General features: G+C 36.0%; 1 protein-coding gene across 1 annotated transcript in view; it reads right to left on the reverse strand.

The window, feature by feature from the left end:
- Window positions 1–776: 776 nt before the first annotated feature.
- PCDH7 (protocadherin 7) overlaps window positions 777–13,868 on the reverse strand; it is a 294,798-nt gene continuing 281,706 nt past the window's right edge. Inside the window, exon 7 of the mRNA XM_009321401.1 lies at window positions 777–1,156. Within this exon, the coding sequence (XP_009319676.1) occupies window positions 777–1,156 (380 nt within the window). The remainder of the gene's footprint in view (window positions 1,157–13,868) is intronic.

The following is a 13,868-nucleotide window of genomic DNA, read 5'->3' on the forward strand; positions in this document are numbered from 1 at the left end:
TTAGTCTTGCCCAAAATAATGATTTCAACAGTTTATCATTACTATCCTACGGTATATGTGTTACGCTGAAGTAATCATTACAGAGAATGAGAGAGGAGAGAAAGAGACACAGCCAGAACACGTTTGTTCTATGGATAAAACATAACCAGAGTTCATGAATCATAGGAAAGTATGCCATGTTTTTCACTGCAGTCTCAGGCTGAACATATTTCTGTTGCTTCCAGCCTCAGATGAGAGGTGAGAATATTAAAGCTGCGGTCTTCACAAAGTGCCTATTAATGATTATTCCTTTATATTTATCTCTATATCTGTATGGTTTCTGAAGGATTGTCCCTGGTGGGGATCAGCAATATTCAGATGATATGTTTTGCATACATTTTCCCTGACCTGTTATCCTCAACAAGCCAGATGATAATCAAACAAAATGAGTGGCTTAACTCATGCTTCTGCAGAGGGGAAACAACAGTGTGTGGTGTTCTTTTTAATCAAGCTCGTTACTATGGGAGGAATTTTCAACCATAGATTTAGGAAAATAAAAATGTGAGGGGGAATTAGACATGCAAGTAACAGCAATGTTTTCTACATTGTACAGTATAGTCAGGCAGACTGTATAATTAAATGCCTGCTATGGAGGCAGAAGTGGCAGGCAGATCTTTTGTGTCTTTGGTGGCCCCCTCTTTTTTGTTTCTTATTTTTTGTTAAAATTGTTTTGATTTTAAGAATTTTGCCCCTTTTCTTTGTTATAATATGAAAGAATTTTCTTGCTGCTTTTTAGCCTACAGGTAAACTTCTCTTCTAGTTAGAGTATTGACAGGAGATGGCTTGTATTCCCCTGTCTGTGTAAGGGGGATATCCTCTGGATTGCCTTCTTCGTTTTTGCTGAAACTAGCCGCGCTGAAGGTCTCATAGGATGAGGTCAACTTTTTGTTAAGGAGGTTTCTGTTGCGATCACCCATGAGGGAGGCTTCTCCATTGGCCAGCTTTTCCTGACTGCCCCGTTCATCGACAGGCATGAAAGTGGAGAGTTTTGGCTGGCTCTTCTGCTTTCTTTCAGGAGAAGTGCGAACTGGCATCCAGCAGGAGTCCGAGTGGCCATATTCATCACACTCTCGGGTACACTTCCCTGTCAGGGCTACATCTGGTAGAGGCCTTGAATCTGAAAGTAAAATAGAGTTGTCTTTACAAATGAATAATATTGTAATGACTTCCAGTGAAACTGAGAATCTGTGAAAATTCACAAAAGGTATTTTTAAAGGTCTTGGTAAGAATGTTGCAGTAAGTTCCTCAGTAATTTTTTTTTTTACATTGCATATGTCCATAGGCAACAAGCATATCTGTACAGTTATCCTCAACCTCAAGAATTGAAAAACAAGACATTAAGCCACTTCCTGTGCTTGTAAATCAATCTCAAAAGCATTTGGCATTAGGTATTGAATGATTTTTGATGTCTAAAAGAGTCAACCAAGCACTTAATTCCATACTGCCAATTTTCTTGAAATTATTAAAAATACCTTTCTTTGAATTTTTTGTAAAGAATGTTTTGAATTTATGTGAAAAGAACTTGAGGCCCTCCACCCTGCAAATACTTATGAACATGCTTAACACCCTGCAGATGAGCAGCTCTGTTATTGACAATGTGACTCAATTTCCATATAATGTAAACCTCTGCTTGTATTTCTGAGGATTCATTGTTAGTACACAATATGTTACATGAGTCCTACAATCAATGATTAGTAGTAGGAGCATACAAAAACCCTGTTATTGGTTATAAACTTAACCTAATATGTACGGACAAAGCTGTTCTGTGTGTTCTGTGTGCATGTGGAGGGACAGGGAGACTCTGGGTGCTGCCTGAATAGATGCACTAATGTTTTATATGTGACTTGTTCTGTTAGAAGGTGTACTGTTCCAGAACACTGTGTCTAATTTTTCTAGCTACTGTACTTGTAAGAACTTTCACTGAAAACTAGCAAAGTTCAGGGGACTGCGGGATTGACTCCTACCTGATAAAAACACAGGTAGTTTTTAATATTTGCATTTTGGTATTTGCATCACAATTGAATTAAAAAGCTTCCTCAACTGTTTTAAGCACTGGGTAAGATTCTGAAAGCTTGCTTTTATTCAGTTATACTGTACTTTATGGTCTACAAGAAATAACTGGAGCTGCCTACAAAGTAACAACATGATATTCAAACAATTAAAGTTGACAAAGAACAAAAATCAACAAGTAAAATAATTTTTCCAGTTTATTTCATATGACTTTCATATGACATGACTTATTTGATGAAACTTTTAGGTTTCTTTTATAAAAAATCGATTATCTTAAAAAGGAGAAAGGAGCTTCAGCATGGAAACACAGTCAGGGACTTCATATGGGCTGTGGCAACTTTCTACCTTCTCACTACAACACCCAAATTCATGTGAATAGTAATTTTACCAGTAATAAACTATGCCTTATAAAATATCTTTCAAAGGCTTATTCAGCCTTCATTTTGTTATGTCTGTTTTGCCTATTTTTTCTTTGAATTTGGCTGCCAGATGACCTTCTTAAACAGTAACAATTCCAACTGTGAAATTTTTATAAATTCATAAAAATGACCACTCCTGAGGTTAAAAAAATAAAAGGCAACCAAAAATCCTTTGTCTCTTCCAGATTAAATTGTTTTAATTTAAAATATTTACAACAGGTGCTTGCAGAGCAAACATATTTCATTTTAGCATCTGTGGATTTAATCCTGATAGAATTGCAAAAGCTCTTGAAAGTCAGATTTATGTTCATCCTGTCCTGATTTTTTTCATGCATTTAAACATTCATTTAATTAGTAATTTGTTGCAGTATTGTAAATAATATGTATATTATTTATTATTAACTGTTGTCAACATTTTTATAGAATCTACTGTATTTATTCTGAATACTGTATACAATTTTATATTTCAATATGTCACTGATTTTAATGAGGAAAACAGCACTGATGTTTATATAACTGAGTAACTCTGAGGCTGAGATGTGTAAGGCTGGGAGGAGGGAACTCTAGTTGTACTTTTTAAAGCTTTTGCACTTAGTCTCAGGCATGATTCCCACATTTTTTTCAGTGAAGAATGCAAAGACTATGGACAGTTATCAGCCTATCAGTTTTCAGATGACTGTGTTCTGGAGATGTAGACAGAAGATGGGGACTGTAACAGGAAAATTCTCTATTTGTCAGTTAAATCTACTATTATTGTGGCACTCCCTAAAGGTAAGAAGCATAATTAACTGCTGAGCTGCACCTGATATGCTTTGATTTTTAAACAGAAAAACCCTCTTCATAATTTTACAACAGGGCAAATCTCCTTCCCATCTAAATATCAATAAACTCTTCAAAATGCACTTTATTTCCAAACAATGACCATTAAACATTATGCTTGCTACTAGTATTTCAATTATTACTCTGGTAGAATATTAGCAAATGCTTATCAGGTCAATATGTCTGACCTTTATTTAAAACATAAGAGTATATGTTTATTGAAAAGGGGTATTGTTGCTCCTGTTTGGTTGTGGTTTTTTTCCATATTGAAACAGGTAATGTCTCATTATATCTGATGGTTTCTTTTTAGTGCGAACAAATGTTGAGCCAGCATTATTTGGGTTGATAAAAATCCTTCCCTCACTTCTGGTCCTTGAATCACGCACTTGAAAAGTTACCATTTTGCATTGTAGTGCATCCCCTATTAACTTCTGGTCAAATATTAGAATTCCTTATTGTAAAGCATGAGGACTTGCTGTACAATTCAGCCTTATAATGCTGTTTCATGAAGCAACAACCTCTAAGTCAGCTTGTGGCTGACTCGCCCTGTTGGGTTATGTGATAAACTTCATCTTGGCACCCACAAAAGAGCTCAGAGAGACACTGGCAGGATAATATGAGCCCAAATAATACTCTGATGGGCTACTCCCAGGCCCACCACAGAGGCTGTCAGCCCATCAAAGGTCCATCTGCTCAGGCCCAGAAGAGCACAGGGATGTATAGTGGCAGATAGGAACCCAAATCAAGGACTCAGGAGGAACAACCACCTTGCCCGGGTCCCTCTCAGGGCTATCCTAGCAAAGCCGTTGGCCCCGTTGTCCAGATGTGAAACCCATCACCATGAGTTATTGGCAGCTGCTCTCCAGATCACCTTTCTGTCTAACAGGGGGATTGTTGCTTAGGTATGTAGGACACATTATGGGATATGGGGGAAACGCAGTTTGGGATAGCACAGGACTTATGAGATGTTTAGGGGAGGAACCAAAGAGAGGACAAGAGAGGGTTTTAGGTGATTTGGGGAGGAACAAGAGTGGGGAAAATAGAGAGATAAGGGGAAAAAAGGGCCAGTCACATGTAAATAGTTTGCTGGTTAATAAGTTTGTCTTGTTGTGCTCTGTGCCTGATCAGCACCCTCTGTCCTATCTTCTTATTAAATTCCTTTCTAACACTTTCCTGGATATGGGCTCTCTATTATGTGTGCATATGCATGTATACATATGTACGTGTCTACTCTCACTAGTGGATTTCCAGCCTGTCCAATCAGAGAAGGGAGCAGAATGAGGCCACTGGTGCTGTCTGTGTTTGTGTGAGTGCTCTTGAGAGTTTGTGATCTGTGTATATATTTGGTGTATGTGGGTGCCCTGTGTGCATACCTACTGGGAATACATCTTCATTTTTGCTACTGGTTGGACCTGGGGACATGGAGCAGCAGCAGCCTCACGCCCCTCAGGCTGTCAGATCCAGCACGATATATTTTAATCTAAAGCACCCTTCAATTAGTATTTGGCATGGACAGTTAATGTAGCCTTCTATTCCATTGCTTCTTTGCATCTGTTCTAAGAGCTTGAATCAGTAGAGCATTTAAGCACACATTTAATCTAACATGTTTTGAAATCTGTTGCATTTTAACTGCTCTTCTGTTTAAAAGATGAACATAACTTTGGCATTTGGGGTGTGTGTGGGGGAAGTGGTGCAGGAAAGGAGGGAACGTTTTGTGTGTGTGTGTTATATCAGAAGATGGGTAAAACATCCAGTGCTGTTAGGTCTAAACTATTACCAGTACCTAAACTAGTCAGTTAAGGAAAACTTGGGTACTTTGTATACACTGCAGTAGATAACAGAGATTTAACCTTCATTTTGAATAAACTGCCACATCACTTTAGCTACAAAGTAATTAACTGTATTTTTGCTAATTCCCTGAATAGATTGTCCCTCTTTTGCAGAGTAGTGACTTTATGCTCCTCTTTTTACATTATCTAGCTTATGGAGTTGTGAACAATCTCTGAATTTGGGGAGAAAAAAAAAAGGTACTCTTGTACTCTAGCATAATTTACATCCAAACATAGCCATCTCTAAGTGATATGCTTTTTAAAGTACTTCTCAGTTTAAAAGTTAAACACTTCAGTAGCGACCACACTGTTAGCTGACAAGCCTAATGGAATATGACACAGCAAAGAATTTGTCAGCACAATTGGCAAATCATCAAGGAAGAGTACAACAGATTTCTGCCACAGTTACATATCTGGAAACTGACCCAAATAAGTGTTTAAAATGCCAGTTATTAACAAATAAACTTTATCACAATGCTAATTAGTGAGAAAGTAAACCTGGAGGGCTGATATTTCTTGTCATACAGAAATTTGTAGGTTTGGGGTTAGGTTTTAATTGTTTATACATAAACTACTAAAATTTAAGCTTTTAATTGCATAAAATTATCTTCAGAGTTACAACGGAAGATATCATCTAAGTTATTTTTAAACAGATCTTCTTATGGTGTTTCTACATCAGAACTAGGTATTGCTTGATTATTTACAAAGCCATTTTAAACCCACTCCCTATAATACAGATAATTAGACAAGCTTTTAGGTATATATGTAAATGGAGACTTCAAAAGTGAATATTTAAAAAGCAGATTTCATTTGCAACTGTTCAGACTTCAGCTTAAAAAAAATTGTAGGACAGTAATTTACAGGGTCCCACAATCTACTTTCTCATTGCTTCTGATATAAGCTTCCACCACCAATTTCCAAAGTTATCTGATAACTATAATTTCAAAAAAAAAAACCCAACTTTTATCATTAATCCAACAAGTCTTTAAAAATTTATGGCTAATTTCTGAGACAGTGATAGCTTATGTTTTCCATAAAACTTTGTATAAAAGCATGCAAATGAATGGAGTTATTTATATGTATGCTCATGTTTCTGTTGATTGTAGCTGACTCGCTTTAGGGCTAGAAGGATTGCTTGTTATCAAAAAAAGGAAGGCACCTACCACAGCAGTATGGAGAGGGTAAATATGTTTTATATCCAGATTAAAGCCAAAAAAATTAACAACCAAAATATTCCACCCAAGCAATTTTCCATTATTTTCTCTCCTCGCATTCCTAACCAAAGAAGGTCAATATATTTCATCAAGTACAGAGAAAGTATTATGAATACAGTAGTAAACAAGTACATGTTACAAGTTATGTGCTTTTTTGTACACATACATTGCTGAAAAATATAATCAAGGATGCACACTCACTCTGGCTCTGTTCTGCACATTTTTTAACAATCATTCTTGTACAATGTATTTTATACAAACCCAGCATTATCAATTAGTCATGACATGGTCCTAGCACATATAGTCTTTTGGAGAAAGATGCAAGGAGCTTTTCATTTTCTCATCTTTTGTAAATCACACAGCCTATGGCAACAACAGACTTTAGATGTACTTAAGTAGTCAAAAGCTCTGTTCCACTTGTCCCTGGAGATGGAAAACCCTCCAAAGCAATACTGACACCCTATCTAGATAAAATAACGTGAACATTCCAAGAAAGAACTCTGTGCCCACAAAGGGTTCCTAGCTGTAGACCTTTTCTTGGAGGAGTACATGACCATGGTAGCCATACAGTACTACAGCAGTGCAACAGTACTTCTGTAAACCATGCAGCTTGGTCCACAGGATCTGAGGAGTCATTGACAGATGAGTTCTAAATAGTATGTATGACAAATCAATGACTACATGCAGATTTTGCTGCCTTTCCCCATTGATGGGCCCATAACATCCCTGCATGGTTCCAGTTATTGATGACCTGTAAAGAAAGCCTGTGCGGTAGTTCCAGACTACTGTGAGAAAAGAAAAAGGAATAGGAACCGTCATACGGTAATGATAGAGACTGTGGTTTGGATGAGCCACTTTTCATTCCACCTTTTCCTGCACTCTGTACACAAATATACTATATTCAGAGGACCATCCAAAATTCAAGTGAAACACCAGTAAGACTATGTAATTAAACAGGAGTCCATTTACATAGGTTTTATATTAAATGGTTGTCTGTTTTATGAGCTGTGTGATTGGAGGCACAATAGAGCTTTTAAAGCATAACAAGTATTGACTACATGATCAGAGAACAATAATGCAGAAAACAACTGAGAGAGTACATATTGTAGAAAATTACTGTTTAAGGAGGGGGAAAAAAAGCTAAGCTATGGTGATACACAGCTACAGCAGTACTGCCTTTGAAATTCCAACCTCCTAATTGCAGTGATTCAGGAACTGCACCCCAGTTAGTGCTGTGGCATATTCTGACATGCCAAGACACTATTAAAATACTTAAACATGTTTGAAGGCATCAGCAACTTCTTTCTCGGCACCTTAGGCTAAATACAGTTAAACAGCAATTGAACATATCTCAAGAAGCATTTAGTGCCCCAAGGCTTGGACTGCTGTCATTCTGAATGTGGCATTATCGTGTACTGCAGAGATAGTGCATGCCATCTCTAAAACAGTCCTACTGAATAAAGTTAAACACAAATCCACTGTTTGAGATAGGCCAACTGCACTGAAGTAATGAATGTATTAATTGCTTTTGGACTAGAATAATTTCAGGTATATCATGCCCAATTCTGAAATTCTTTTCAGTGCTTAAGAAAATACTTCAGAGTACAGAAAGGCTTACATGTACATTGATTGAAAGATTAATACTGTGAGAGGAGGTATGACAGAAGGATATGAAATAATGAATTCTGAACCTTTCTATTCCTTTGTTACGCAAGGAAAAAGGAATACAGAATGAAAGTGAGAATTTTCAATACTTTACTTGAAAAATGGTAAACTAAAAGTACCCCTTAAACAATTCCTAAGAACAGCAAGACTCACTGCTGTAGGGCATCAAAAGTCCAAGTACTTAGCTGGTTTCAAGAGAGACCAGAGTAGAATTTTCAAAGCAAACATGAGATGCTATATAGTCCTCTACTTCTAAAACTAATAAAAATAAAACAAACAAATAAAGCAATACCATAAGAAAATGGAAACAGGTAACTAATTCTTTAACATTTGAAAAACGCTCATGCTAGATGAATGAAAGTGAGTTAGCCAGAAGAGAAGGCTTCTGAGGGCGAAAACAGCACTTTTCATGTACCAAAAAGGCTATAGTAAAGCAAGAGTGGGAACAATCTGTTTTGCATGCCCATAAGTGGAAAGGACCAAAAGTAATGGTTTGATTGCAACAATGACAAGTCAGGTTAGAAATTAGAAAAAAACCTTTGAGGATAAATGTAGGGATGGAAGGTTATAGAGTCTCCACCACTGTAAGAGTTTTATGAATGTCTAAAAAAAATTCTCCCATGGGTAACATAAACGTGGCTAATCCTACCTTGGGAAAGCAAGGATATACTAAATGGGCTCTAAAGGTTCCCTTCAGCTCTGCAATTCTGTTAATATGATTACTAACGTTCATGTACTTTGGCATCAGTCCAACCCTTATCTATTTCTGGGTTAAGATTCTTGACTTATTTGGTAATAAGTCTACCTTAGAAGTTGGTCTTAGGTTCAGCTAAAAGTCCATTTTAGAATGACATTCTGCTTAAAATTTTATGTTAATAGAATTACAAACAAAAAACCTAAATGGTCGGACCATTTAAGACAGGTGTTAAACAAAGGAATACAGAAACAAAAAGCCAGTAATGCTAAAAAAAAAAAAACCAAAACCAAAAAGCAACACTCTCAAGTTCAGACATGATGATCTAACATTTGTAAAATCCTCTTGCCTGAGTCCCAACACATCTATTCTGTGTTACAGTTTCATCAAAAAGTTAAATGCCGAATACTGCCTCTACCTGTAGTGGTGCAAAACAAATATCATGCATCTGAAGTTCATTAAACCTGAAACTAGTGCAAGAGAGACTCTGTAAAGCAGAAAATTTCAACAGTGTTTACTTCTTATATGAAATTTTGGTTTTGTTTACCCTTGAATAATACCTGCCTCTGCTTTAGGGAGAAACAAAGTTAAATAAGATAATGTATAAGATTTTGATGTATTTCTTTTGTGTAATTAAACACACTATACCAGACTATATAGCTATTTAACATGACTTAGACATGTAACCAAAGAAATATTACCCAGCAATAAAATTCCTGGCTTAGATTCCACAGTTATTTCTATCACAATTGTTTCCAGCACGTTAAGGTACAATATTCTTTAACTGTTCCTCTAATTATAGAATAACTCCATAAAAAAGCTTCATACTTAAATTAATGATTGTATCAGCTCTGTAATATTACATCTGTGATCTTCAAGGAATAATCAATATTTCACAATTGACTTAAAGACTGTTTATATGAAAAACAGACCTATGGCTCTTTTTTTACACTAAAAAACTAGTTGTAGTCTTCCAGGCCTGAATCATATTAATCAGTTGGTTGTCAGTGGAGAACCATAATATAGGTTGCATACAGTACTATGTGTAAGTGAAATCAGATTCAACAGACTTCATTCTAGACAAATACTAATTTAAAACCCTGATTACATTATAATATAAAAGGAAGCACATTAGAAACATATAGTTTTCTCTTAAGTTGTATTTATCCTGTAGTTCAGACTTTATTATTTCATTTTTGTTTACAAGACCAATTGCATATATATATAATGAGGACTAAGAAGTATCAGCTTATGTGATACCAGTGGCGACTACTATACTAAATACACAATACTGAACTTAAATTCCCTAGATTTTAATTTTCTAGATTTAAATGTAATTGCTACAAGACTCCTTGTAACCCTGTTAAATCCTTTGATAACCTGATTTACTTCTATCACTGAAATGACAACATATCCTTCAGAAAAGTAGGACTTTCTATGGCTTCCTGAAGTAGCACAGACATTAAGATGTAGAAAACATTTCAGCTTATTGTTCTGCCAATCTGATGCTAAGGTATTAATCTGTCACTGTGTCAAATTACATACCTTTATTTTTTGCAGTAAAACATGTCAGTGCTTAACAAACTCTGAGCTGAAACAATTCGTGGAACAGTTAGAATGTCAGCTCTTCTAAAGATGACTTAACAAAAGTCTGAATCAGGGCTCAAAAGTCAACAAAATTTCCTTGATTCTCATGCCAAAGTGATGGGACTGCAGGAGCTCTAAGGGAACAGAGTAGCTAGCAGCCATTATTAGCTCATCTCAGCTGTATACTGTGCCTCCCCTTTATTTTATTTCTTGGTAATAAGGATTTAATAATGTATTTTCTTCATCAGGAATGGACACCAGGTAGGAAAACTAGTGCTCTTGCCACAGAAGGGAAAAACAGGGTTACATGATTTCCCCTTGTCTCCCTCCAATTCATACCCATCTCTTTCAAAAGGCAACTTCTTTTTGGAGATACTCCAAGTAACGTTTTCTAGGGATATTAACGAATGCACTGCTTCCATTTAGAAACTAAAAGCACAATCCCAAAAGGTGTTCAATGTCATTAGATCTCATGGATATCTCACAAGTATCTCAGAGGATATCCAGAATCAATAATGAAAGTTGAATATACAGAAAAAATCAATTACTTGACAGCTGTTTTCTAAGCTTGATATTTGTTGAAATTATATAAAAATGCACTAGATATGACTAATGTTTAGGTTCAAAGGGTGACTGATAAAAAAGACACAACCGCCCCAACACATGTGGCTGCTTAATTGTTTATCATAAATAATTGGGGGGAAAAAAACAACAAACAAACAGCAAAACTAAACCACTTGTGACTATGGAAAAGAGCTCAAACTAAAATAAAGTTCTGGTTGAATGCTTCTGTGTTTAAGAATTGGCTTTAAGGGAGAATACTGATTTATTTCTTTCATATCTTTCAGTGAGTTACTTTTTTCTTACAGAATTCTTCTGCCACTTGAGATAGTAACTTGAACTGATTATCTTGATAGAACCACTGCATCCCTGAAAAATGAAATGCTTCATACAGTTCTACTTCATGCAACAACACATTGCTGGATTCTGGATCTTATTTCATTCCTGCATATACAGAATAAAATATTATATAATAACATATATTAAATAGTACTGCTTTCATAAAAAAAGAATTACTCATGTTCACAAGAGTTTTTCTGTGTGACTCATGTAATGTTTATTTTGTTACAAGTCATAGACCCTCAAAGGTTAAACTTGAACAGTAACTGTAGAATATGCTGAAGCTCTATTAATTTATATTATGTTATTTTCAAACGGGGGGAAGCAGAAAGTTCTCCGTGCTCTGCATGCAAATGATCATCTAAATAATATAGAGCTCAGCGTGAAGCAGAAACAAGTAACTTGTGACTACTTGTCTTTTTAGAAGCTGTTAAGAGGAAGTCGTGTTGTAAGAAGAAATATAACAGTCATGTAAAGGATCCATTTAACTTTTTATGTCACATAAAGGGAACCTTATCCCACACGATGGGAAAAAATACTTATCTGTTCATGTCATACATGTTTCTCTCACAAATACACATATAAATTTGTAATTTTATTTACTTAATCATACTAACAAGATCTGGGATACAGAACCAAATTTAATTCAATTCAGTGAATTGAATGGTACAAAGAATGCATTTTAATTCCTTTAGCAGATGCAAGACCTAAATGAATGTTAAAAATAGTACTAAAACCATTTTAAGATTATTGTATTAATGCACATTTTCCCTGTTTGTATAAGTATACTCCAGAAGAAATGGGTTAAATTTTATATAATATAGTGTTCATCTTCATTAATCATGAAGCATAACAGAAGTATAAAATCATACAACTCAGGAGTAAATGGTAATACTTCCACCTGTCACAGGGAAAGGAAATGATTTACTGATTAACAAGCTACAGACTCTTTCTTTTATTCCATGTCAGTGGCATGAGCTATAGCATCACCCTGGTCTTTAGATCAATTCTTTGGAACCCTCAACTTTTCCTGAGAAGAGGTAAAATCTACCCCGGAATGAATCCACCTAAGTAAGTTTATACTTTCATTATAAGTACTGATGCTTTCTCATTGAGCTGATGCAGGGGAAAGGGAGTGGGGTTTTTTGTTGTTAATGTTGTTTTTATAGTAAGTATGTGGAAAAGTCTTCACACCTCAAAAAATGGAGAGACAAATACAGAAAGATAATGAATCTCTCAGTATGATTTATGTCCTGCTTAAAGGGTTTTTTTTCATTATTTTTTTAATTGATTTTTCAGCTGTGTGTGCAGATTACAGCTACTGAATTAATTACAAACATCAGCTCAGAATGGTTACATACTTATGACAGATTCATGTAGGTTACAGTCCATTAGTAATTAAGTATTAAGCACAGCACTAATTCCCCTTGTGCATGTACGGTAGATAGACTGTAATCACACACATGAATCACAGGGTTGTTATACTAAAAGAGATTAGAGTATCACTGTTTATCTGACTATAGAATGGAAAAATATAATGATAATATTTTTTTATACTAATGGAAAGTATAAAAGAAGTTTGAATGAAACAAAACAGAGAAGACAAAAAAAATCAACTTTTACTTGCAAAGTCTAAGCCTGCTAGAAATCCTTGTGGGAGGGGGAATCTAATGGAGCCTGTAGTGTGCATCATAGTTTTTTGACCCCTCCCCTTGACCTTAAGTATCCTACAGTGTTTCATTCACTCAACAGTTATAGGAGGTAAAGAAGCAGAAGTCTTAGCTTACAAATAGAACTGTGTCTTGATGAAAGTTAAAGGCAAGATTGGACTTGAACAGGGGTGTCTAAGCATATGAGTCAGGAGCTATCTTTCATCCCTGAGATGAAGATACTGGATTTTTGGTTGCTTCACCAGCTACTAGGTAACATTTTCTTCAGATTTCCTAAGCTATTTACTTGAGTGGACAGTTTAGCATATCCCTCTACAGATTTCTTGAGATATTCCTCCAAAATATGTGAAATATTTCCTAGCCCAAATTAAAAATGGAATAATTTTTCTAAGAAGTGACTCCAGTGGAAGTGCTCTGTAACAAATCCATTCTCTTGGTTTAAGAATGTTTAATATTGCAATTTGTCTGTTCTTGTGTTTTGCAACACAATACTAAAATTAGTCAGTATGCTTTTACTTAGTTTGGTTGCCAAAGTGTATACCTGTACCCATAAAAAATTTTAAATCTCAGAAAATATTCCATTGTTCATCAGTTTGTGACATTTCCAGATTTTTTAAGAAATGCAGTATGTATACTTTGGACTACTGCTTCAGAGCCAATATCTACTTTTTCAAGAATGAATCAGATAATCTCCAGCTTGTTTCACTCCACTTGTATGAGGTTCAACAAGGCTAAGTAAGTGTTGGGTCCTGCACTTGGGTCACAACAACCCTATGCAATGTTACAGGCTTGGGGAAGAGTGGCTGGAAAGCTGCCTGGTGGAAAAGGCCCTGGGGGTGTTGGTCAACAGCCAACTGAATATGAGCCAGCAGTGTGTCCAGGTGGCCAAGAAGGCCAATAGCATCCTGGTTTATATTAGAAATAGTGCGGCCAGCAGGACGAGGGAAGTGATCATCCCCCTGTACTCGGGGTGGGAGGGGTGGGGGGGTGGAAGGGTGGTGAGGCCACGCCTTGAATACTGT

The sequence above is a fragment of the Pygoscelis adeliae genome, unplaced genomic scaffold (genome assembly GCF_000699105.1).
Source record: "Pygoscelis adeliae isolate BGI_AS28 unplaced genomic scaffold, ASM69910v1 Scaffold133, whole genome shotgun sequence".
Taxonomy (NCBI): domain Eukaryota; kingdom Metazoa; phylum Chordata; class Aves; order Sphenisciformes; family Spheniscidae; genus Pygoscelis; species Pygoscelis adeliae.